Here is a 25,020-nt window from a genome sequence, read left to right as displayed (position 1 = left end):
GTGGCCTTTTTAATCCCCGCACTTCTTCTGTCTTGCGTGCCCCCTGACGAAGGTGTTCCGAAACGCGCGTTGGGGCGGGCGCCGGGACCCTCACTGGCCAGCACTTGCTCATACCATACGGTGATGTATTCTGTCTGCTTCTTGCCATCTCTATTTCTTTATACGTGTAGCTCCACTGTGAGCCGGGAATGGTACTAAGAGGTTACACTCTCCCCCTTTTCTTGTACTTATGTACGTGGAGTAGTATGTGGTCAGGACATCCCCACTTTTCTCTTTACATATATATGTACATCTGTGAATTAATCATTGTGGCCAGTGTGGGTACCTAGCGCCTGGTGTTTGTTATATTGGTGGTTTTCTGCTGCTGCCACCACTTCTATGTATTTCCAACGTGGGCACATAGCCTAAATCTGGTGCAAATGTTATTTGCCTTGTTATTTAGACACAGGTATGTTTACTTTTCTGTAAACTCTCCCAGTATGTGATCAGTTCACTGGGCTCAAATTGGTGAGAAGTGACTAATTGGTTGTACAAACAGGGAGAATATGAAACTTTCCAGTGGTTAAAATCAGAATCTTTAGGCGGTGGTACAGGCAAAATCCCCAGTTTGTGTAGGCAGACTCCAACAAATACATCTTCTAAGTGAAGCAGTTTGATACTTGCAGATGCCTTCAAAATCTTTTCTGACAGGTCTCCTGAGAACACATAGCCAGTTCCTGAGCAAAACACAGGATAGTGTTCACCTGGGTACAATTCCGGGGACATGTACCATTTACTCTCTGTATTACGATTGGGCGTAAAGTCTCTCATTAAATATCCAGTGAAGTAACTTTTTCGAGGTAGTTGGTCCGGTCGTAGCAGTTTATTAATTAAATATTCTGTATTAACAAACATGTCGCTGTCTGTCTTCATGACATAAGGAATTTGTGGACAATATGTTGCTACCCATTTCAACCCCATCAACGTCTTTAGAGTTAAGTTGTTGTAGGTGTCCATATAATCCTGCTGTATGATGTCATGATAAGTTTGACTTTCATTTACAAGAGCTTGCTGTGCATCATTAGTGGGCGCAGTTTCTTTCCCTAATAAGAATAGCCTCAATGTTAATACACCAGGAACAATGTCTTCCTTTCCCCATGTCTGCCTGATTGCTTCACGTGCTTCTCTTTGCCATGCTTGCACTGCAATAAGCAGAATAATAAAAGGTCTGTTCTCCAGGCATTTGTTGGGTTCATTAATAATGTACTTGAAGTGGTATATGTCAGGAACCATATTGCCTGGTTCTCCAGTTTGTTTTAAACTTGATGACATTTCAGGGTTCTCTTCCAAACCAGAAACATTTCTTAGACTTTTCAAGAAATTAAGGTTAATCAGACGGCCGGCTGGAAGGATATCTGTGTTAGCATATCTCTTCGGAAACCAGTTATAATTGTTTACAGCCAATAATATGAAGAATAGGAATGCCGCGGTCACAAATCCCGACACGATGCCATGGACCGCTGAGCGTGTGGGGTTCAGCTTCAGCCACGAGGAGCAGCAGAGTCGTTTTCTTAAAAACATGTTGGAAATGTCAAGTATTCCTTTGCAGTCACAGCAAAGCCTATATGTCTTTATGTCGGAAAGCCAATGCTGAAAATGAAAAAGAAAAGTTGAGTATTGGACATAAATATATTCTTCATGGTTTTTTAAACACATTCAAAAATAAGTATCAAATTCTATAAGTTTATTTCTAAAACCAGATACATTAGCTGCACATGCAATGACACCTGCAAGAAACAATGACAGTATATTTTTAATGTCTTTGGTCTGTATGTTTTAGAAATATATATGTACATAAGAAATAACATACTATACACACACAAATATATATAAATACCACATATATATATGCACATATCTATATATCTATATATATATATGTTTGACTTAAGTCACTTTTCACGGCCGAGCCGTGAGTCAAGCTTGTCAAGGAGTCCAAGGTCAGAAGCCAGGAGTGTACGTCATAAACACAAGGAAGAGACAAAAGCATAGTCAGGTAACCTTCCGATGTCAGAATACCAGAAGGATAGCGGATCAGAGCAGAAGGGGTTAAACAGACAGTCAGAACGAGGTCCAAAGTCAGGCAATGAAAGATCAATACACAGAACTCAAGGCACAGAGGATACAAACCATACTTAGCTGAATGTACGTCTTGCAAAGTTCTAGGAGAAAGAGCTCAGTTAAATAGTACGGCAATCACCTGGGATAATGAACACTAGGAGACAGCCACCGACTCCTAGCTTCAGATTGGCTGGTCGAGCTATCAATAAACACTCTGACAGCTCAGCACGCCCCTGTACCAAATTGGACAGCTGAGCTGTCAATAACTGTATCCCAAATATATTGAGGGGTGGAACAGTGATAATATGTGTGTATGCACACAGACTGCATGGTGGCCTTGCAGCACTGTGGGCCTGAGTTCAAATCCCAGCAAAGACAACATTTGCAAAGAGTTTGCGTGGGTTTCCTCTCACATTTCAAACACATACTGATAGAAAAATTAGATTGCGAGCCCAAATTAATTTAAATTGTGTCCCTCATCATCATCATCATCATCATCATCACTATCCCAGTGAAGATGTTGCTGTAAAGCTCTGTGGAATCAATTATATACTATATAAGCGAGCAAAGAAAATATACGATATATAGTAGATACATTATAACATCACAACTCATAGTATGTCTCTGTATGCCTCCAATTTAATGCTATATGTTCCATTGTATGCTACATTAACCCCTTTACCCCCAAGGGTGGTTTGCACGTCAATGACCAGGCCAATTTTTACAATTCTGACCACTGTCCCTTTATGAGGTTATAACTCCGAAACGCTTCAACGGATCCTGGTGATTCTGACATTGTTTTCTCGTGACATATTGTACTTCATGATAGTGGTAAAATTTCTTTGATAGTACCTGCGTTTATTTGTGAAAAAAACGGAAATTTGGCGAAAATTTTGAAAATTTCGCAATTTTCAAACTTTGAATTTTTATGCAATTAAATCACAGAGATATGTCACACAAAATACTTAATAAGTAACATTTCCCACATGTCTCCTTTACATCAGCATAATTTTGGAACCAATTTTTTTTTTGTTAGGGAGTTATAAGGGTTAAAAGTTGACTAGCAATTTCTCATTTTTACAACACCATTTTTTTTTAGGGACCACGTCTCATTTGAAGTCATTTTGAGGGGTCTATATGATAGAAAATGCCCAAGTGTGACACCATTCTAAAAACTGCACCCCTCAAGGTGCTCAAAACCACATTCAAGAAGTTTATTAACCCTTCAGGTGTTTAATAGGAATTTTTGGAATGTTTAAATAAAAATGAACATTTAACTTTTTTACACAAAAAATTTACTTCAGCTCCAATTTGTTTTATTTTACCAAGGGTAACAGGAGAAATTGGACCCAAAAAGTTGTTGTCCAATTTGTCCTGAGTACGCTGATACCCCATATGTGGCAGTAAACCACTGTTTGGGCGCATGGGAGAGCTCAGAAGGGAAGGAGCGCTATTTGACTTTTCAATGCAAAATTGACAGGAATTGAGATGGGACGCCATGTTGCGTTTGGAGAGCCACTGATGTGCCTAAACATTGAAACCCCCCACAAGTGACACCATTTTGGAAAGTAGACCCCCTAAGGAACTTATCTGGATGTGTGGTGAGCACTTTGACCCACCAAGTGCTTCACAGAAGTTTATAATGCAGAACCGTAAAAATAAAAAATCATATTTTTTCACAAAAATTATATTTTTGCCCCCAATTTTTTATTTTTCCAAGGGTAAGAGAAGAAATTGGACCTCAAAAGTTGTTGTCCAATTTGTCCTGAGTACGCTGATACCCCATATGTGGCAGTAAACCACTGTTTGGGCGCATGGGAGAGCTCGGAAGGGAAGGAGCGCAGTTTGACTTTTCAATGCAAAATTGACAGAAATTGAGATGGGACGCCATGTTGCGTTTGGAGAGCCACTGATGTGCCTAAACATTGAAACCCCCCACAAGTGACACCATTTTGGAAAGTAGACCCCCTAAGGAACTTATCTAGAGGTGTGGTGAGCACTTTGACCCACCAAGTGCTTCACAGAAGTTTATAATGCAGAACCGTAAAAATAAAAAATCATATTTTTTCACAAAAATTATATTTTTGCCCCAATTTTTTATTTTTCCAAGGGTAAGAGAAGAAATTGGACCTCAAAAGTTGTTTTCCAATTTGTCCCGAGTACGCTGATACCCCATATGTGGCAGTAAAGCACTGTTTGGGCGCATGGGAGAGCTCGGAAGGGAAGGAGCGCAGTTTGACTTTTCAATGCAAAATTGACAGGAATTGAGATGGGACGCCATGTTGCGTTTGGAGAGCCACTGATGTGCCTAAACATTGAAACCCCCCACAAGTGACACCATTTTGGAAAGTAGACACCTAAGGAACTTATCTGGATGTGTGGTGAGCACTTTGACCCACCAAGGGCTTCACAGAAGTTTATAATGCAGAGCCATAAAAATAAAACAAAATTTTTTTCCCACAAAAATTATTTTTTAGCCCCCAGTTTTGTATTTTCCCTAGGGTAACAGGAGAAATTGGACACCAAAAGTTGTTGTCCAATTTGTCCTGAGTACGCTGATACCCCATATGTGGGGGGGAACCACCGTTTGGGCGCATGGGAGGGCTCGGAAGGGAAGGAGCGCCATTTGGAATGCAGACTTAGATGGAATGGTCTGCAGGCGTCACATTGCGTTTGCAGAGCCCCTAATGTACCTAAACAGTAGAAACCCCCCACAAGTGACACCATTTTGGAAAGTAGACCCCCTAAGGAACTCATCTTGATGTGTTGTGAGAGCTTTGAACCCCCAAGTATTTCACTACAGTTTATAACGCAGAGCCATGCAAATAAAAAATATTTTTTTTTCCACAAAAATTATATTTTAGCCCCCAGTTTTGTATTTTTCCAAGGTTAGCAGGAGAAATTGGACCCTAAATGTTGTTGTCCAATTTGTCCTGAGTACGCTGATACCCGATATGTGGGGGGGAACCACCGTTTGGGCGCATGGGAGGGCTCGGAAGGGAAGGAGCATCATTTGGAATGCAGACTTAGATGGATTGGTCTGCAGGCGTCACATTGCGTTTGCAGAGCCCCTAATGTACCTAAACAGTAGAAAACCCCCACAAGTGACCCCATATTGGAAACTAGACCTCTCAATGAACTTATCTAGATGTGTTGTGAGAACTTTGAACCCCCAAGTGTTTCACTACAGTTTATAACGCAGAGCCGTGAAAATAAAAAATCTTTTTGTTTTCCCACAAAAATTATTTTTTAGCCCCCAGTTTTGTATTTTCCCAAGGGTAACAGGAGAAATTGGTCCACAAAAGTTGTTGTCCAATTTGTCCTGAGTACGCTGATACCCCATATGTTGGGGTAAACCCCTGTTTGGGCACACAGGAGAGCTCGGAAGGGAAGGAGCACTGTTTTACTTTTTCAACGCAGAATTGGCTGGAATTGAGATCGGACGCCATGTCGTGTTTGGAGAGCCCCTGATGTGCCGAAACAGTGGAAACCCCCCAATTATAACTGAAACCCTAATCTAAACACACCCCTAACCCTAATTCCAACGGTAACCCTAACTACACCTCTAACCCTGACACACCCCTAACCCTAATCCCAACCCTATTCCCAACTGTAAATGTAATCTAAACCCTAACCCTAACTTTAGCCCCAACCCTAACTGTAGCCCCAACCCTAACCCTAACCCTAACCCTAGCCCTAACCCTAACCCTAACCCTAGCCCTAGCCCTAACCCTAGCCCTAACCCTAGCCCTAACCCTAGCCCTAGCCCTAACCCTAGCCCTAATGGGAAAATGGAAATAAATACATTTTTTTTTATTTTTCCCTAACTAAGGGGGTGATGAAGGGGGGTTTGATTTACTTTTATAGCGAGTTTTTTAGCGGATTTTTATGATTGGCAGCCGTCACACACTGAAAGACCCTTTTTATTGCAAAAAATATTTTTTGCAATACCACATTTTGAGAGCTATAATTTTTCCATATTTAGGTCCACAGAGTCATGTGAGGTCTTGTTTTTTGCGGGACGAGTTGACGTTTTTATTGAAAACATTTTTGGGCACGTGACATTTTTTGATCGCTTTTTATTCCGATTTTTGTGAGGAAGAATGACCAAAAGCCAGCTATTCATGAATTTCTATTGGGGGAGGCGTTTATACCGTTCCGCGTTTGGTAAAATTGATAAATTAGTTTTATTCTTCGGGTCAGTACGATTACAGCGATACCTCATTTATATCATTTTTTTATGGTTTGGCGCATTTATACGATAAAAACTATTTTACAGAAAAAATAATTATTTTTGCATCGCTTTATTCTCAGGACTATAACTTTTTTATTTTTTTGCTGATGATGCTGTATTGCGGCTCTTTTTTTGCGGGACAATATGATGCTTTCAGCGGTATCATGGTTATTTATATCTGTCCTTTTGATCGCGTGTTATTCCACTTTTTGTTCGGCGGTATGATAATAAAGCGTTGTTTTTTGCCTCGTTTTTTTTTTTTTTTTCTTACGGTGTTTACTGAAAGGGTTAACTAGTGGGACAGTTTTATAGGTCGGGTCGTTACGGACGCGGCGATACTAAATATGTGTACTTTTATTGTTTTTTTTTTTTTATTTAGATGAAGAAATGTATTTATGGGAATAATATTTTTTTTTTTTTTTCATTATTTTGGAATATTTTTTTTTATTTTTTTACACATTTGGAAAATTTTTTTTTTACTTTTTTTCTTTGTCCCAGGGGGGGACATCACAGATCAGTGATCTGACAGTTTGCACAGCACTCTGTCAGATCACTGATCTGACATGCAGCGCTGCAGCCTTCACAGTGCCTGCTCTGAGCAGGCTCTGTGAAGCCACCTCCCTCCCTGCAGGACCCGGATCCGCGGCCATCTTGGATCCGGGGCTGGAGGGAGCAGGGAGGGAGGTGAGACCCTCGCAGCAACGCGATCACATCGCGTTGCTCCGGGGGTCTCAGGGAAGCCCGCAGGGAGCCCCCTCCCTGCGCGGTGCTTCCCTGCACCGCCGGCACATCGCGATCATCTTTGATCGCGGCGTGCCAGGGGTTAATGTGCCAGGGGCGGTCCGTGACCGCTCCTGGCACATAGTGCCGGATGTCAGCTGCGATAAGCAGCTGACACCCGGCCGCGATCGGCCGCGCTCCCCCCGTGAGCGCGGCCGATCGGCTATGACGTACTATCCCGTCCAGGGTCAGATAAGCCCAGGGCACCTCGACGGGATAGTACGTCTAAGGTCACAGAGGGGTTAATAAAGTAAAAGCCTTGCTTCTAGGGAAGTGGTTACTGCCATACAAAGGTACCATACACTCGTATAGTGTACATGAAGTGTCTGAAGCTTTGCTTTACAGATTCTGTGTACCATTTACATACTCCCTTCTTATAACTATACTTAATAAATAAGCATTTTATTGCTCACCCACTGCAGGTATATTTCTATAGGTTAAATGCGCAGCAGAATGGGCATCTCTAAAACAAAGACAATGGGGTTGATTCACCAGCAGTTGCCACCAGAATTCCAGTGTAACAGCAGCTTGAAATGAGGTAAAATTTGTTGATGTAAGGTAATCACAGCATTCCTGGCTAGGTCAAAGAAAGAACACCTTTTGTAAGACCTTGGGTGCTGATCTTCCACATTTATTTGCACACGGTCAGTAAATGCTGTGGGTTGGATGCTGTGTACTTCCACAGCGTCTAACCAGCAGCATCCAGAGGATACAGCATAGTAAATGGGATTTCAAGAAAGCCTATGTCCACTATTCGTGCACAGACACCCGCGGAGACAGACATGCGGCGCGTCTCTCCAGACCGCAGCATGTCTATTTATCTTGCGGAGACACGAGTCAAATATCACCCGCACAATGTATTGGATGCGGTGAACAGTAACACATGTCCAAAGTGCTACCAATTACTGACCGTGTGCACCTACCCTTATATAAAAAATGTTTAATAATTATATATGCAAAGTATACCGATGCTCTACTTTTGGTCAAATGACTTCCCAGTGCCTTTTGGCTCTATGTGTTTTTTACTAAATGATGTCTCAGTGCCTTTTCTCTCTCTGTCTTTTTTACTAAATGATGTGAAGCTGAAAATGAGGCATACTAAATTTTCTCAGAAGTCTTAATCAATCGGAGAGACACAATGTAGATGAGGCATATCTAGTCTAGTGTACATAAGCTGAGTCTGAATTCTCTCTGTCTGACATCATGTCAGTGGGATGGAAAGTAAGAGTTGTTTGAAAGGGAATCTGTCATCAGGTTTTTGGCACCTAGTCTAACAGCAGCATAATGTACAGACAAAGACCTTGATTCCAGCAATGTAACACTTACTGGGCTGCTTTCTGGAGTTTATCACAAGTGGACTAGCAAACCTAGTCCTCCATATTCATGGGTTCTGAATAACCCCACCCGACCAAAGAACACAGAAAGCTGCCAATCAGTGGTGTGGATGGTGTTATACAGAGCTCAACATTCAGAGAACTAGTAGATCTGCAGCAGATATAACCGTGATTTTATAAAAATGGCAGCAAGCAGGCCAGTAAGTGACACATTTCTGGAATCACTGTCTCTGGTCCTACATTATGGTGCTCTCAGATGGGGTAGTAATAACCTGGTGACAGATTCCCTTATCAGGGTCTTACGTTCTCAGTATTTCCCCACAACATAGATGGCATATGGACTGCCAGCTGTATTGTGATGATACAGAATAGTGATGTAGATGTAGCACTAGAACAAGATTTCAGCAGGACATTTTCGCAAACAGTGTTAAAAAGTTTGCTTCTGACAGAAGTTTGCAGTCACTCCATGTGACTGCAGACTACTGAATCACGACAGGAGGGAAAGAAGTTGGCATCAACCAGTGAGAGAGTAAGAACAGTGGAACGCAGGAGCAGAGCGACTGAAGAGTGACTGGGGACTGAGACCAGCAGGACATCGCGGGACCCGAGTCCAGACTACATGGGTCAAGACCCGATGTCCAACACCGCAGGTCAAGCACCAAATATCGAACTCTGATAACTGCTGGTCACCTACACTCCAACCACCAATGCCAAAGATGAGTAGTAGTGCGGTACATTTACTTGAGTGGGACAAACCTCCAGCTAACCCCTAGAAAGGAAGTGACTTGAGTGTATGTGATGCAGAAGATCTCTCATGGTACGACGCCATAGAACTGACACCTGTGGACCCTGTCAGTGTCCCTCAATGTAAAAAAATAGGTGTGAAGACAGAGCGAGCTGCAATATCTTGGAGCAGATAAAAGCAGACCTGATGACGATTTCGGGTGCACTAAGGCCAATCAGCATGAAATCCTTCAGGGAGGTATGTCCCGTATCTGAGAAAGGTACTGTGAGATCCACCCCAACTGTACAAGAAAGTGAAAGACTTGCTGTCACATATGCTATGCAACAAAGTGATACGGGAAAGCTGCAGCCTTAGAGCTGCACCCATTGTACTCGTCCAGAAGGATGGGACATTAAGATTCTGTGTGGACGAGCAGTGGTTGAATATCTGCACCATATGAGAGATTTCTCAGCAATTATAACTTTTCTTACATAAACAATATTATACATTATTAGGTATAAAAAGGCATTTGAAAAATATGTTTGTATGTTGCAGCCTCATCTCTCAATGTTAAAAGAAAAATACATTCTTGTAATATGAGCTCCGAGATGTGAGACCCTGAAATGAACTAAAATTTTAAATTAAAAAGGTTATTATCCTTATAAGGAATCTCCGGTAAAAAATAAGTTTTGTTTGTTATATCTGTTTTTCGAGAAAGATTGATGAAAACTTGTTTAAGAAAAGATACAGTAAGAACCTAATTTACTCTATGCACAATAGGCCTGTACCTATAGGCATTCCTGAGAAAACTGTCTGCTAAATTAAAATTTATATATGAAATCAATTAGCAGTGCAAATTACAATAGGTGAGGTTTTAGAAATCCCATCTACAGGGTGCGTATATTTTCATATCCACGCTCAGATTATTTGCTTACAGATGTATTGCATAGTTTTACAGCAGGTTTCAGCACTTTCAGAGAGGTAAGGGTGATGTGTGTGGTGACCACCGCACACGATTAACTGCAAAATACACCTGTAACAAAGGCAGATTTTTCTTCAAATTTGCATCGAGATTAAAGGGAACCTGTCACCCCCAAAATCGAAGGTGAGCTAAGCCCACCGGCATCAGGGGCTTATCTACAGCATTCTTTAACGCTGTAGATAAGCCCCCGATGTATCCTGAAAGATGAGTAAAAGAGGTTAGATTATACTCACCCAGGGGCGTTCCTGCTGCGGTCCGGTCCGATGGGCGTCGCGGTCCGGTCCGGGCCTCCCATCTTCTTACGATGATGTCGTCTTCTAGTCTTCACGCTGCGGCTCCGTCACAGGCGTACTTTGTCTGCCCTGTTGAGGGCAGAGTAAAGTACTGCAGTGCGCAGGTGCTGGGAAAGGTCAACAGGCCTGACAAAATACGCCTACGCCGGAGCCGCAGCGAGAAGACAAGAAGAGAACGTCATCCTATGAAGATGGGAGGCTCCGGACCGGACCGCGATGCCCATCGGACCAGAACAGAACCGGGACCGCCCCTGGGTGAGTATAATCTAACATCTTTTTCTCATCTTTCAGGACACATCAGGGGCTTATCTACAGCATTACAGAATGCTGTAGATAAGCCCCTGATGCCAGTGGACTTAACTCACCTTCGATTTTGGGGGTGACAGGTTCATTTTAAGGCAAAATATTTCAGCCTTGTGAGCTTTTATAGCTATAACTGCACCAACTTATTACCCGTATGGGGGTCCGATGCCTGTGCCAGTGCTCAGCACTTGTGATACTCACCTGTCCCAGTTAAATGCGGCATTTTCCGCATCCTCTGACTGTGATGTCCAGGTCACAGGTTGTGATTATGTCACATCTGTGCGTCCTCTGCCTGAGCAGTCAAATTGCAAAGAGCTGGAAGACGCCAACGCTGAGGAGTCCAAAGCAGAGTAGTGGCCAGCGAGGAGAGGTATTTCATTTTTTTAATGTTTGGACCATCTTATGGGGCCAACTACATATGGAGAAGTATATGGTGCCCATTATATATAAAGGATCTTATGGGGCCGATTACATATGGAGAATCTAATGGGGCCAATTACATATGGAGCATCGTATGGGACCAATTACATATGGAGCAGTATATGGGGCTCCTTATATATGGAGCATCCTATGGAGACAATTATATATGAAGCATTACAGTTGTGCTCAAAAGTTTACATACCAGTACAGTATTATAGGCACCATATAGTGTTCCATACAGAATAATGAACTCCGTATATTACTCCATACAGAATAATGAGCCTAGTATATTGCTCCATGCAGTATTATGGGCACCATGTAGTGCTCCATACAGAATAATGAGCACCATATAATGATCCATACAGATTGGTCCCCATATAATGCTCAATACAGTATCTGATGGGCACCATATAATGCTCCAGTATATGATAGGCCCCATATATTTCACCAAACAGGATGGGCCCCATGTACAGTTATGCTCAAAAGTTTACATACCCCGGCAGAATTTTTGCTTTCTTGGCCTTTTTTCAGAGAATATGAATAATAACACCAAAACCTTTTCTTCACTCATGTAAGTGGTTGGTGAAACTTTTTATTGTCAAACTTCTGTTTTTACTTTTTAAATCATAATGACAACTAGGGTTGAGCGACCTTGACCTTTTTAGAGTCGAGCCGTGTTTCGCGAAACCCGACTATCTTAGAAGTCGAGTCGAGTGAAATCGGCCGATTATCGCGAAAAGTCGGGTATCGCCCGAAACACGAAACCCAATGCAAGTCAATGGGGGAGCATAGTCGGCAGTGAGTGGAGGCCAGGAAAACACCTACACTGCCCATTTTAATGGCAAAAACATCCATTCTTGTTAAAGAAGCTTGTCAATCGTAATTTACCTTATAATAATTGGAAGGCATTTGAAATTGGGGGTCATTCGGCTAAAGTTGTGGGGGGTAGGGCTGGTTCAAGTAATTAGTGGGCCCAGTAAATCTGGACCACGTCACGGCAGTGGAGCAGGGAGAGGTAAGTATTTCAACTTTGCAAGTGCTGTGATCCTGAGCAAGCAGGGGGGGCCCACTCGTTGGCATTGGCACTGGCACAGGGCCCCTCAAAGTACAGCGGTGTGTTTGCGTACTATGAGAGGCCCTGTGCCAGTGACGTCGCCAACTAGTATTCCTCCCCCCACCTGATGAAGGAACCTGCACTTTCATCTGCACCTTCCTCTTTGTCCCCGTGTAAGGTGGTATGGTATGCGGGAAGAGGAACCTGACTTTCAGCAGGGTCACAATCTTGCTGTGTAGCGTGCACGGGGAATTTTGCGTTATGGGTCAATGTACCAGCAGACTCATCTATCACTGGCTGGGCAATGGGCAGGATGAGGAGGAAACACAGATATAGGCCCAAAGAATAAAGTTGGCTAAATGCAGTTCAAAATTGGTAACACAGGACTAACCAGGGGGCATTGCAGTGGAGGACAACTGGAATGAGAGGCTGACACAGAGAGTAGGCCCAAATCAGTAAGTAGTCGAAATGTAGTTCAAAATTGGCAACCGTAGTAAACAGGCGGCACAGCTTTGTTCAGTGGAGGAGAACAGCAAGGAGTGGCAGACACCGATAGTAGGCCCCAACCCAACTAGTAGGCCAAATGCAGTCTAACATTAACAACTACTTAACGAGAGCCTGAAAATGGAATTTCAGGACAGGAAACCAGGAGAACAGCAAGGAGTGGCAGACACCGATAGTAGGCCCCAAACCAACTAGTACGCCAAATGCAGTTGTTCCGTTTAACCACAATTTAATGAGAGCCTGAAGATAGAAGCTCAGGAAAGGCAACCTGGAGAACACCTTGGAGTGGAACACACCATCTCTCTACACCCCATACCCAATTTGTAGGCCTAATGCAGTGTAGTTTCCAAGAACTACTAAACGAGAGCCGGAAGATCGAAGCTCAGGAAAGGCAACCTGGAGAACACCTTGGAGTGGAACACACCATCTCTCTACACCCCATACCCAATTTGTAGGCCTAATGCAGTGTAGTTTCCAACAACTACTAAACGAGAGCCGGAAGATCGAAGCTCAGGAAAGGCAACCTGGAGAACACCTTGGAGTGGAACACACCATCTCTCTACACCCCATACCCAATTTGTAGGCCTAATGCAGTGTAGTTTCCAACAACTACTAAACGAGAGCATGAAGATCGAAGCATTGGCGAGGAAACCTGGGGAACACCTTGGAGTGGAACACACCATCTCTCTACACCCCATACCCAATTTGTAGGCCTAATGCAGTGTAGTTTCCAAGAACTACTAAACGAGAGCCGGAAGATCGAAGCTCAGGAAAGGCAACTTGGAGAACACCTTGGAGTGGAACACACCATCTCTCTACACCCCATACCCAATTTGTAGGCCTAATGCAGTGTAGTTTCCAAGAACTACTAAACGAGAGCCGGAAGATCGAAGCTCAGGAAAGGCAACCTGGAGAACACCTTGGAGTGGAACACACCATCTCTCTACACCCCATACCCAATTTGTAGGCTTAATGCAGTGTAGTTTCCAAGAACTACTAAACGAGAGCCGGAAGATCGAAGCTCAGGAAAGGCAACCTGGAGAACACCTTGGAGTGGAACACACCATCTCTCTACACCCCATACCCAATTTGTAGGCCTAATGCAGCGTAGTTTCCAACAACTACTAAACGAGAGCATGAAGATCGAAGCATTGGCGAGGAAACCTGGGGAACACCTTGGAGTGGAACACACCATCTCTCTACACCCCATACCCAATTTGTAGGCCTAATGCAGCGTAGTTTCCAACAGCTACTAAACGAGAGCCGGAAGATCGAAGCTCAGGAAAGGCAACCTGGAGAACACCTTGGAGTGGAACACACCATCTCTCTACACCCCATACCCAATTTGTAGGCCTAATGCAGTGTAGTTTCCAAGAACTACTAAACGAGAGCCGGAAGATCGAAGCTCAGGAAAGGCAACCTGGAGAACACCTTGGAGTGGAACACACCATCTCTCTACACCCCATACCCAATTTGTAGGCCTAATGCAGTGTAGTTTCCAAGAACTACTAAACGAGAGCCGGAAGATCGAAGCTCAGGAAAGGCAACCTGGAGAACACCTTGGAGTGGAACACACCATCTCTCTACACCCCATACCCAATTTGTAGGCCTAATGCAGTGTAGTTTCCAACAACTACTAAACGAGAGCCGGAAGATCGAAGCTCAGGAAAGGCAACCTGGAGAACACCTTGGAGTGGAACACACCATCTCTCTACACCCCATACCCAATTTGTAGGCCTAATGCAGTGTAGTTTCCAAGAACTACTAAACGTGAGCCGAAAGATCGAAGCTCAGGAAAGGCAACCTGGAGAACACCTTGGAGTGGAACACACCATCTCTCTACACCCCATACCCAATTTGTAGGCCTAATGCAGTGTAGTTTCCAAGAACTACTAAACGAGAGCCGCAAGATCGACGTTCAGGAAAGGCAACCTGGAGAACACCTTGGAGTGGAACACACCATCTCTCTACACCCCATACCCAATTTGTAGGCCTAATGCAGTGTAGTTTCCAAGAACTACTAAACGAGAGCCGGAAGATCGAAGCTCAGGAAAGGCAACCTGGAGAACACCTTGGAGTGGAACACACCATCTCTCTACACCCCATACCCAATTTGTAGGCCTAATGCAGCGTAGTTTCCAACAACTACTAAACGAGAGCATGAAGATCGAAGCATTGGCGAGGAAACCAGGGGAACACCTTGGAGTGGAACACACCATCTCTCTACACCCCATACCCAATTTGTAGGCCTAATGCAGCGTAGTTTCCAACAACTACTAAACGAGAGCCGGAAGATCGAAGCTCAGGAAAGGCAACCTGGAGAACACCTTGGAGTGGAACACACCATCTCTCTACACCCCATACCCAATTTGTAGGCCTAATGCAGTGTAGTTTCCAAGAACTACTAAACGAGAGCCGGAAGATCGAAGCTCAGGAAAGGCAACCTGGAGAACACCTTGGAGTGGAACACACCATCTCTCTACACCCCATACCCAATTTGTAGGCCTAATGCAGTGTAGTTTCCAAGAACTACTAAACGAGAGCCGGAAGATCGAAGCTCAGGAAAGGCAACCTGGAGAACACCTTGGAGTGGAACACACCATCTCTCTACACCCCATACCCTATTTGTAGGCCTAATGCAGTGTAGTTTCCAAGAACTACTAAACGAGAGCCGGAAGATCGAAGCTCAGGAAAGGCAACCTGGAGAACACCTTGGAGTGGAACACACCATCTCTCTACACCCCATACCCAATTTGTAGGCCTAATGCAGCGTAGTTTCCAACAACTACTAAACGAGAGCATGAAGATCGAAGCATTGGCGAGGAAACCTGGGGAACACCTTGGAGTGGAACACACCATCTCTCTACACCCCATACCCAATTTGTAGGCCTAATGCAGCGTAGTTTCCAACAACTACTAAACGAGAGCCGGAAGATCGAAGCTCAGGAAAGGCAACCTGGAGAACACCTTGGAGTGGAACACACCATCTCTCTACACCCCATACCCAATTTGTAGGCCTAATGCAGTGTAGTTTCCAAGAACTACTAAACGAGAGCCGGAAGATTGAAGCTCAGGAAAGGCAACCTGGAGAACACCTTGGAGTGGAACACACCATCTCTCTACACCCCATACCCAATTTGTAGGCCTAATGCAGTGTAGTTTCCAAGAACTACTAAACGAGAGCCGGAAGATCGAAGCTCAGGAAAGGCAACCTGGAGAACACCTTGGAGTGGAACACACCATCTCTCTACACCCCATACCCAATTTGTAGGTCTAATGCAGTGTAGTTTCCAAGAACTACTAAACGAGAGCCGGAAGATCGAAGCTCAGGAAAGGCAACCTGGAGAACACCTTGGAGTGGAACACACCATCTCTCTACACCACATACCCAATTTGTAGGCCTACTGCAGTGTAGTTTCCAAGAACTACTAAACGAGAGCCGGAAGATCGAAGCTCAGGAAAGGCAACCTGGAGAACACCTTGGAGTGGAACACACCATCTCTCTACACCCCATACCCAATTTGTAGGCCTAATGCAGTGTAGTTTCCAAGAACTACTAAACGAGAGCCGGAAGATCGGAGCTCAGGAAAGGCAACCTGGAGAACACCTTGGAGTGGAACACACCATCTCTCTACACCCCATACCCAATTTGTAGGCCTAATGCAGTGTAGTTTCCAAGAACTACTAAACGAGAGCCGGAAGATCGGAGCTCAGGAAAGGTAACCTGGAGAACACCTTGGAGTGGAACACACCATCTCTCTACACCCCATACCCAATTTGTAGGCCTAATGCAGTGTAGTTTCCAACAACTACTAAACGAGAGCATTAAGATCGAAGCAATGGCGAGGAAACCTGGGGCACACCTTGGGGAGGCAGACACCGTTAGTAGGCCCTACCAAAGTTGTACCCCCAATGCAGTTTTAAAATTCCTAGAGGCTGAAAACAAGACTATTGACGCTCAGCTTCTTTCAAAGGAACACAGCTGAATTGAGTGGCGCAGACAGACACAGGTAGTAGGACTTAACCCAAAAATGTGGCTCACTGCAGCTTAAAAAAGTTACAGGGGTACACAAGCAGCAGTACTCTGGGCAGTGGAGGACAATTTCAATAGTGGACCGCAGACAGACTTTGTACGCCTACTATTAAAAAAAGGATGCTCAATGCAATTAAAAATAGGTTCCAGGGGTCCACGGGCAGCAGTGGTGTGGTCAGTGGACGAGTATTGGAAGGAGGGACCGCAGACAGGCGTAGTAGGCCTAACATAACAAAATTAGGCTGTAGACACTGTAAAATTGGTTCCAGGGGTACACGGGCAGCAGTGGTGTGGTCAGCGGAGGAAAATTGGAATTAGGGACTGCAGACAGAGTTTGTAGGCTGTCCCCTGTGGACCATGCATCCAACACATTAACCCAGTGCGCCGTAATGGACACGTAACTTTTTGTGGACATGCCTACTGGTCCATGCGTCTCTTGTCAGGTGCACCTTTCTACTGTTTGATTGCCTGAGTGCTATGACAATGCAGACTTTTTCATGCCGGTGGAGGGCTGAGATGGCTTTTCTCGCAAAAGAAATGTCGACTGGGTAGCTTGAACCGTTGCACAGCGTAGTTCATCTGGGCTTTCTAAATATAAAACAAAGAAAAAAAGGAGGCTACATGCACTTTCAGCTGGGTTCCAGGGGTACACGGCCAGCATTGGTCTGGTCAGTGGAGAACTATTGGAAGGAGTGACCGCAAACAGGCATCGAAGGCCTAACATAATAACACATTGCTGTTGGCAATTTTAAATTGGTTCCAGGGAAACACGGGCAGCAGTGGCCTGGTCAGTGTAGTAGTAGTAGAAAGAACGGACCGCAGACAGGCATCGAAGGCTTAAAATAAAACAATTGGGCTGGCTGTAGGCAATTTTAAATTGGTTCCAGGGGTACACGGGCAGCAGTGGTGTGGTCAGTGGAGGCATATTGTAAGGAGTGACCGCAGACAGGCATCGAAGGCCTAAAATAATAACACATGGCTGTAGGCAATTTTAAATTGGTTCCAGGGGTACACGGGCAGCAGTGGTGTGGTCAGTGGAGGCCTAGTGGAAGGAGTGACCGCAGACAGGCATCGAAGGCCTAAAATAATAACACATGGCTGTAGGCAATTTTAAATTGGTTCCAGGGGTACACGGGCAGCAGTGGTGTGGTCAGTGGAGGCCTAGTGGAAGGAGTGACCGCAGACAGGCATCGAAGGCCTAAAATAATAACACATGGCTGTAGGCAATTTTAAATTGGTTCCAGGGGTACACGGGCAGCAGTGGTGTGGTCAGTGGAGGCCTAGTGGAAGGAGTGACCGCAGACAGGCATCGAAGGCCTAAAATAATAACACATGGCTGTAGGCAATTTTAAATTGGTTCCAGGGGTACACGGGCAGCAGTGGTGTGGTCAGTGGAGGCCTAGTGGAAGGAGTGACCGCAGACAGGCATCGAAGGCCTAAAATAATAACACATGGCTGTAGGCAATTTTAAATTGGTTCCAGGGGTACACGGGCAGCAGTGGTGTGGTCAGTGGAGGCCTAGTGGAAGGAGTGACCGCAGACAGGCCTCGAAGGCCTAAAATAAAAAAATTGGGCTGGCTGTAGGCAATTTTAAATTGGTTCCAGGGGTACACGGGCAGCAGTGGCCTGGTCAGTGTAGTAGTAGTAGAAAGAACGGACCGCAGACAGGCATCAAAGGCCTAAAATAAAAAAATTGGGCTGGCTGTAGGCAATTTTAAATTGGTTCCAGGGGTACACGGGCAGCAGTGGTGTGGTCAGTGGAGGCATAGTGGAAGGAGTGACCGCAGACAGGCATCGAAGGCGTAAAATAATAACACATGGCTGTAGGCAATTTTAAATTGGTTCCAGGGGTACACGGGCAGCAGTGGTGTGGTCAGTGGAGGCCTAGTGGAAGGAGTGACCGCAGACAGGCATCGAAGGCCTAAAATAATAACACATGGCTGTAGGCAATTTTAAATTGGTTCCAAGGGTACACGGGCAGCAGTGGTGTGGTCAGTGGAGGCCTAGTGGAAGGAGTGACCGCAGACAGGCATCGAAGGCCTAAAATAAAAAAATTGGGCTGGCTGTAGGCAATTTTAAATTGGTTCCAGGGGTACACGGGCAGCAGTGGCCTGGTCAGTGTAGTAGTAGTAGAAAGAACGGACCGCAGACAGGCATCAAAGGCCTAAAATAAAAAAAATTGGGCTGGCTGTAGGCAATTTTAAATTGGTTCCAGGGGTACACGGGCAGCAGTGGTGTGGTCAGTGGAGGCATAGTGGAAGGAGTGACCGCAGACAGGCATCGAAGGCCTAAAATAATAACACATGGCTGTAGGCAATTTTAAATTGGTTCCAGGGGTACACGGGCAGCAGTGGTGTGGTCAGTGGAGGCCTAGTGGAAGGAGTGACCGCAGACAGGCATCGAAGGCCTAAAATAATAACACATGGCTGTAGGCAATTTTAAATTGGTTCCAGGGGTACACGGGCAGCAGTGGTGTGGTCAGTGGAGGCCTAGTGGAAGGAGTGACCGCAGACAGGCATCGAAGGCCTAAAATAATAACACATGGCTGTAGGCAATTTTAAATTGGTTCCAGGGGTACGCGGGCAGCAGTGGTGTGGTCAGTGGAGGCCTAGTGGAAGGAGTGACCGCAGACAGGCCTCGAAGGCCTAAAATAAAAAAATTGGGCTGGCTGTAGGCAATTTTAAATTGGTTCCAGGGGTACACGGGCAGCAGTGGCCTGGTCAGTGTAGTAGTAGTAGAAAGAACGGACCGCAGACAGGCATCAAAGGCCTAAAATAAAAAAATTGGGCTGGCTGTAGGCAATTTTAAATTGGTTCCAGGGGTACACGGGCAGCAGTGGTGTGGTCAGTGGAGGCATAGTGGAAGGAGTGACCGCAGACAGGCATCGAAGGCCTAAAATAATAACACATGGCTGTAGGCAATTTTAAATTGGTTCCAGGGGTACACGGGCAGCAGTGGTGTGGTCAGTGGAGGCCTAGTGGAAGGAGTGACCGCAGACAGGCATCGAAGGCCTAAAATAATAACACATGGCTGTAGGCAATTTTAAATTGGTTCCAGGGGTACACGGGCAGCAGTGGTGTGGTCAGTGGAGGCCTAGTGGAAGGAGTGACCGCAGACAGGCATCGAAGGCCTAAAATAATAACACATGGCTGTAGGCAATTTTAAATTGGTTCCAGGGGTACGCGGGCAGCAGTGGTGTGGTCAGTGGAGGCCTAGTGGAAGGAGTGACCGCAGACAGGCCTCGAAGGCCTAAAATAAAAAAATTGGGCTGGCTGTAGGCAATTTTAAATTGGTTCCAGGGGTACACGGGCAGCAGTGGCCTGGTCAGTGTAGTAGTAGTAGAAAGAACGGACTGCAGACAGGCATCAAAGGCCTAAAATAAAAAAATTGGGCTGGCTGTAGGCAATTTTAAATTGGTTCCAGGGGTACACGGGCAGCAGTGGCCTGGTCAGTGTAGTAGTAGTAGAAAGAACGGACCGCAGACAGGCATCAAGGGCCTAAAATAAAAAAATTGGGCTGGCTGTAGGCAATTTTAAATTGGTTCCAGGGGTACACGGGCAGCAGTGGTGTGGTCAGTGGAGGCATAGTGGAAGGAGTGACCGCAGACAGGCTTCGAAGGCCTAACATAACAAAAATGTCAATACAATGGTATTGTCAGTGGCAGGCATTGAAGGATGTCAGCGCATAGACTAAACATTGGTGGAGCTGTGAGATAATTTTGCAAGTGGTAGAGCACTGTTTGAGCTGGGGGGGGGAACTGTCTTGTGGCCGGCGGTACAGGCCCAGGGCCCCTCATATTACAACGGTGTGTCTGACGTTGGGTGCGCACCACCACCGCCAGAGACACTTTATTGTACTAGGAGGGACCCAGTGGCAGTGCCGTCGACCAAAAGCGGGCACACCCACCTCTTCAGACAAACAGCACTCTCACGGGTGCTGTCGCCAAGTGTCGATACCACGGCCCCGTGTGGGGAGTTTGGCCATTTAGTGAGGTGTAAACATGTCGTATGCTGGACAATCAGGTGCAGAAAATTACGAGATTGGAAAAGGCATTCAGAATAGTCCACAGGCAAGACCTTTTCATAGGAAAGCTAGGTGTCAGCCGGGCAAGGTGGGGCAAAAGATTTCGAAATCCAGTTGTGGTTCATTTTAATGAAGGTTAGATCATCTACATTTTGGGTAGCCAGACGAGTCCTTTTTTCTGTTAGTATTGAACCTGCAGCACTGAATACTCTTTCTGATAGGACACTAGCTGCCGGGCAAGCAAGCTCCTGCAATGCATATTCTGCCAATTCTGGCCAGGTGTCTAATTTGGATGCCCAGTAATCAAATGGGAATGACGGTTGAGGGAGAACATCGATAAGGGATGAAAAATAGTTTGTAACCATACTGGACAAATGTTGTCTCCTGTCACTTTGAATTGATGCTGCAGTACCTGTCCTGTCTGCGGTCATAGCAAAATCACTCCACAACCTGGTCAGAAAACCCCTCTGGCCAACGCCACTTCTGATTTCTGCCCCTCTAACTCCTCTGGTCTGCTGGCCCCTGCAGCTCGTGTGAGAACGATCACGGGCGCTGTGTGCAGGGAATGCCAGAAGCAAACGGTCAACAAGAGTTGATTGTTTGGTTGCTAATATTAGTTCCAAGTTCTCATGTGGCATTATATTTTGCAATTTGCCTTTATAGCGAGGATCAAGGAGGCAGGCCAACCAGTAATCGTCATCGTTCATCATTTTAGTTATGCGTGTGTCCCTTTTGAGGATACGTAAGGCATAATCCGCCATGTGGGCCAAAGTTCCAGTTCTCAAATCTGCGGTTGTGCTTGGTTGAGGGGCAGTTTCAGGCAAATCCACGTCACTTGTGTCCCTCCAAAAACCAGAACCCGGCCTTGCCGCGCCACCAATTTCCAGTGGCCCCGGAAAAGCTTCCTCATTAAAAATATAATCATCCCCATCATCCTCCTCGTCCTCCTCCTCCTCTTCGCCCGCTAACTCGTCCTGTACACTGCCCTGGCCAGACAATGGCTGACTGTCATCAAGGCTTTCCTCTTCCTCAGCTGCAGACGCCTGATCCTTTATGTGCGTCAAACTTTGCATCAGCAGACACATTAGGGGGATGCTCATGCTTATTATGGCGTTGTCTGCACTAACCAGCCGTGTGCATTCCTCAAAACACTGAAGGACTTGACACATGTCTTGAATCTTCGACCACTGCACACCTGACAACTCCATGTCTGCCATCCTACTGCCTGCCCGTGTATGTGTATCCTCCCACAAAAACATAACAGCCCGCCTCTGTTCGCACAGTCTCTGAAGCATGTGCAGTGTTGAGTTCCACCTTGTTGCAACGTCTATGATTAGGCGATGCTGGGGAAGGTTCAAAGAACGCTGATAGGTCTGCATACGGCTGGAGTGTACGGGCGAACGGCGGATATGTGAGCAAAGTCCACGCACTTTGAGGAGCAGGTCGGTTAACCCCGGATAACTTTTCAGGAAGCACTGCACCACCAGGTTTAAGGTGTGAGCCAGGCAAGGAATGTGTTTCAGTTGGGAAAGGGAGATGGCAGCCATGAAATTCCTTCCGTTATCACTCACTACCTTGCCTGCCTCAAGATCTACAGTGCCCAGCCACGACTGCGTTTCTTTCTGCAAGAACTCGGACAGAACTTCCGCGGTGTGTCTGTTGTCGCCCAAACACTTCATAGCCAATACAGCCTGCTGACGTTTGCCAGTAGCTGCCCCATAATGGGAGACCTGGTGTGCAACAGTGGCAGCTGCGGATGGAGTGGTTGTGCGACTGCGGTCTGTGGACGAGCTCTCGCTTCTGCAGGAGGACGAAGAGGAGGAGGAGGGGGTGCGAACGGCTACAGCCAACTGTTTCCTAGACCGTGGGCTAGGCAGAACTGTCCCAAACTTGCTGTCCCCTGTGGACCCTGCATCCACAACATTCACCCAGTGTGCCGTGATGGACACGTAACGTCCCTGGCCATGCCTACTGGTCCATGCATCTGTTGTCAGGTGCACCTTTGTGCTCACAGATTGCCTGAGTGCATGGACGATGCGCTCTTTAACATGCTGGTGGAGGGCTGGGATGGCTTTTCTGGAAAAAAAGTGTCGACTGGGTAGCTCGTAGCGTGGTACAGCGTAGTCCATCAGAGCTTTGAAAGCTTCGCTTTCAACTAACCGGTAGGGCATAATCTCTAACGAGATTAGTCTAGCTATGTGGGCGTTCAAACCCTGTGTACGCGGATGCGAGGCTAAGTGTTATGTTTGCTAATGACAGGTGTTATGAAGGCAATCCAGAAACACAGTGTGCTTAGCGATCAGAGCGCACACAGTGATCTGACAAATACCCAAAAATACAAGAACGAGCTCTGAGACGTGGAAACTCTGTAGACTGCACACCTGATCCTATCCTAAACACAACTAAAAGCGGCTGTGGATTGCGCCTAACAACTACCTAGGCAACTCGGCACAGCCTAAGAAACTAGCTAGCCTGAAGATAGAAAAATAGGCCTGACTTGCCCCAGAGAAATTCCCCAAAGGAAAAGGCAGCCCCCCACATATAATGACTGTGAGTAAGATGAAAAGACAAAACGTAGGGATGAAATAGATTCAGCAAAGTGGGGCCCGATATTCTAGGACAGAGCGAGGACAGTAAAGCGAACTTTGCAGTCTACAAAAAACCCTAAAGCAAAACCACGCAAAGGGGGCAAAAAAAAACCACCGTGCCGAACTAACGGCACGGCGGTACACCCTTTGCGTCTCAGAGCTTCCAGCAAAACAAAAGACAAGCTGGACAGAAAAAAAAGCAACAAAAAAGCAAAAAGCACTTAGCTATACAGAGCAGCAGGTCACAGGAACAATCAGGAGAAGCTCAGATCCAACACTGAAACATTGACAAGGAGCAAGGATAGCAGCATCAGGCGGAGTTAAGTAATGAAGCAGTTAACGAGCTCACCAGAACACCTGAGGGAGGAAGCTCAGAAGCTGCAGTACCACTTGTGACCACAGGAGTGAATTCAGCCACAGAATTCACAACAGTACCCCCCCCCTTGAGGAGGGGTCACCGAACCCTCACCAGAGCCCCCAGGCCGACCAGGATGAGCCGCATGAAAGGCACGAACAAGATCGGAAGCATGAACATCAGAGGCAAAAACCCAGGAATTATCTTCCTGAGCATAACCCTTCCATTTAACCAGATACTGGAGTTTCCGTCTAGAAACACGAGAATCCAAAATCTTCTCCACAATATACTCCAATTCCCCCTCCACCAAAACCGGGGCAGGAGGCTCAACAGATGGAACCATAGGTGCCACGTATCTCCGCAACAACGACCTATGGAATACATTATGTATGGAAAAGGAGTCTGGGAGGGTCAAACGAAAAGACACAGGATTGAGAACCTCAGAAATCCTATACGGACCAATAAAACGAGGTTTAAATTTAGGAGAGGAAACCTTCATAGGAATATGACGAGAAGATAACCAAACCAGATCCCCAACACGAAGTCGGGGACCCACACGGCGTCTGCGATTAGCGAAAAGTTGAGCTTTCTCCTGGGACAAGATCAAATTGTCCACTACCTGAGTCCAGATCTGCTGCAACCTATCCACCACAGAATCCACACCAGGACAGTCCGAAGACTCAACCTGTCCTGAAGAGAAACGAGGATGGAACCCAGAATTGCAAAAAAATGGAGAAACCAAGGTAGCCGAGCTGGCCCGATTATTAAGGGCGAACTCAGCCAACGGCAAAAAGGACACCCAATCATCCTGGTCTGCAGAAACAAAACATCTCAGATATGTTTCCAAGGTCTGATTGGTTCGTTCGGTCTGGCCATTAGTCTGAGGATGGAAAGCCGAGGAAAAGGATAGGTCAATGCCCATCCTACCACAAAAGGCTCGCCAGAACCTTGAAACAAACTGGGAACCTCTGTCAGAAACAATATTCTCAGGAATGCCATGCAACCGAACCACATGCTGAAAGAACAAAGGTACCAAATCAGAGGAGGAAGGCAATTTAGCCAAGGGCACCAGATGGACCATTTTAGAAAAGCGATCACAGACCACCCAAATGACTGACATCTTTTGAGAAACGGGAAGGTCAGAAATGAAATCCATCGAAATATGTGTCCAAGGCCTCTTTGGGACCGGCAAGGGCAAAAGCAACCCACTGGCACGAGAACAGCAGGGCTTAGCCCTAGCACAAATCCCACAGGACTGCACAAAAGTACGTACATCCCGTGACAGAGATGGCC

At 45.9% G+C, this 25,020-nt stretch overlaps 1 protein-coding gene across 1 annotated transcript in view; it reads right to left on the bottom strand.

Annotated features, from left to right (window-relative positions):
• Positions 1-347: 347 nt before the first annotated feature.
• The window catches only part of LOC138647914 (beta-1,3-galactosyltransferase 2-like), a 333,912-nt gene continuing 309,239 nt past the window's right edge, over positions 348-25,020 (bottom strand). The window contains exon 2 of the mRNA XM_069737273.1: positions 348-1,629. Coding sequence (XP_069593374.1) covers positions 439-1,560 — 1,122 coding nt within the window. The 5' untranslated portion in view covers positions 1,561-1,629 and the 3' untranslated portion in view covers positions 348-438. The remainder of the gene's footprint in view (positions 1,630-25,020) is intronic.

Source organism: Ranitomeya imitator, chromosome 8 (assembly GCF_032444005.1).
Source record: "Ranitomeya imitator isolate aRanImi1 chromosome 8, aRanImi1.pri, whole genome shotgun sequence".
Taxonomy (NCBI): Eukaryota; Metazoa; Chordata; class Amphibia; order Anura; family Dendrobatidae; genus Ranitomeya; species Ranitomeya imitator.
The sequence above is the reverse complement of the archived record's forward strand: the minus strand, read 5'-3'. Positions and strand labels throughout refer to the sequence as shown.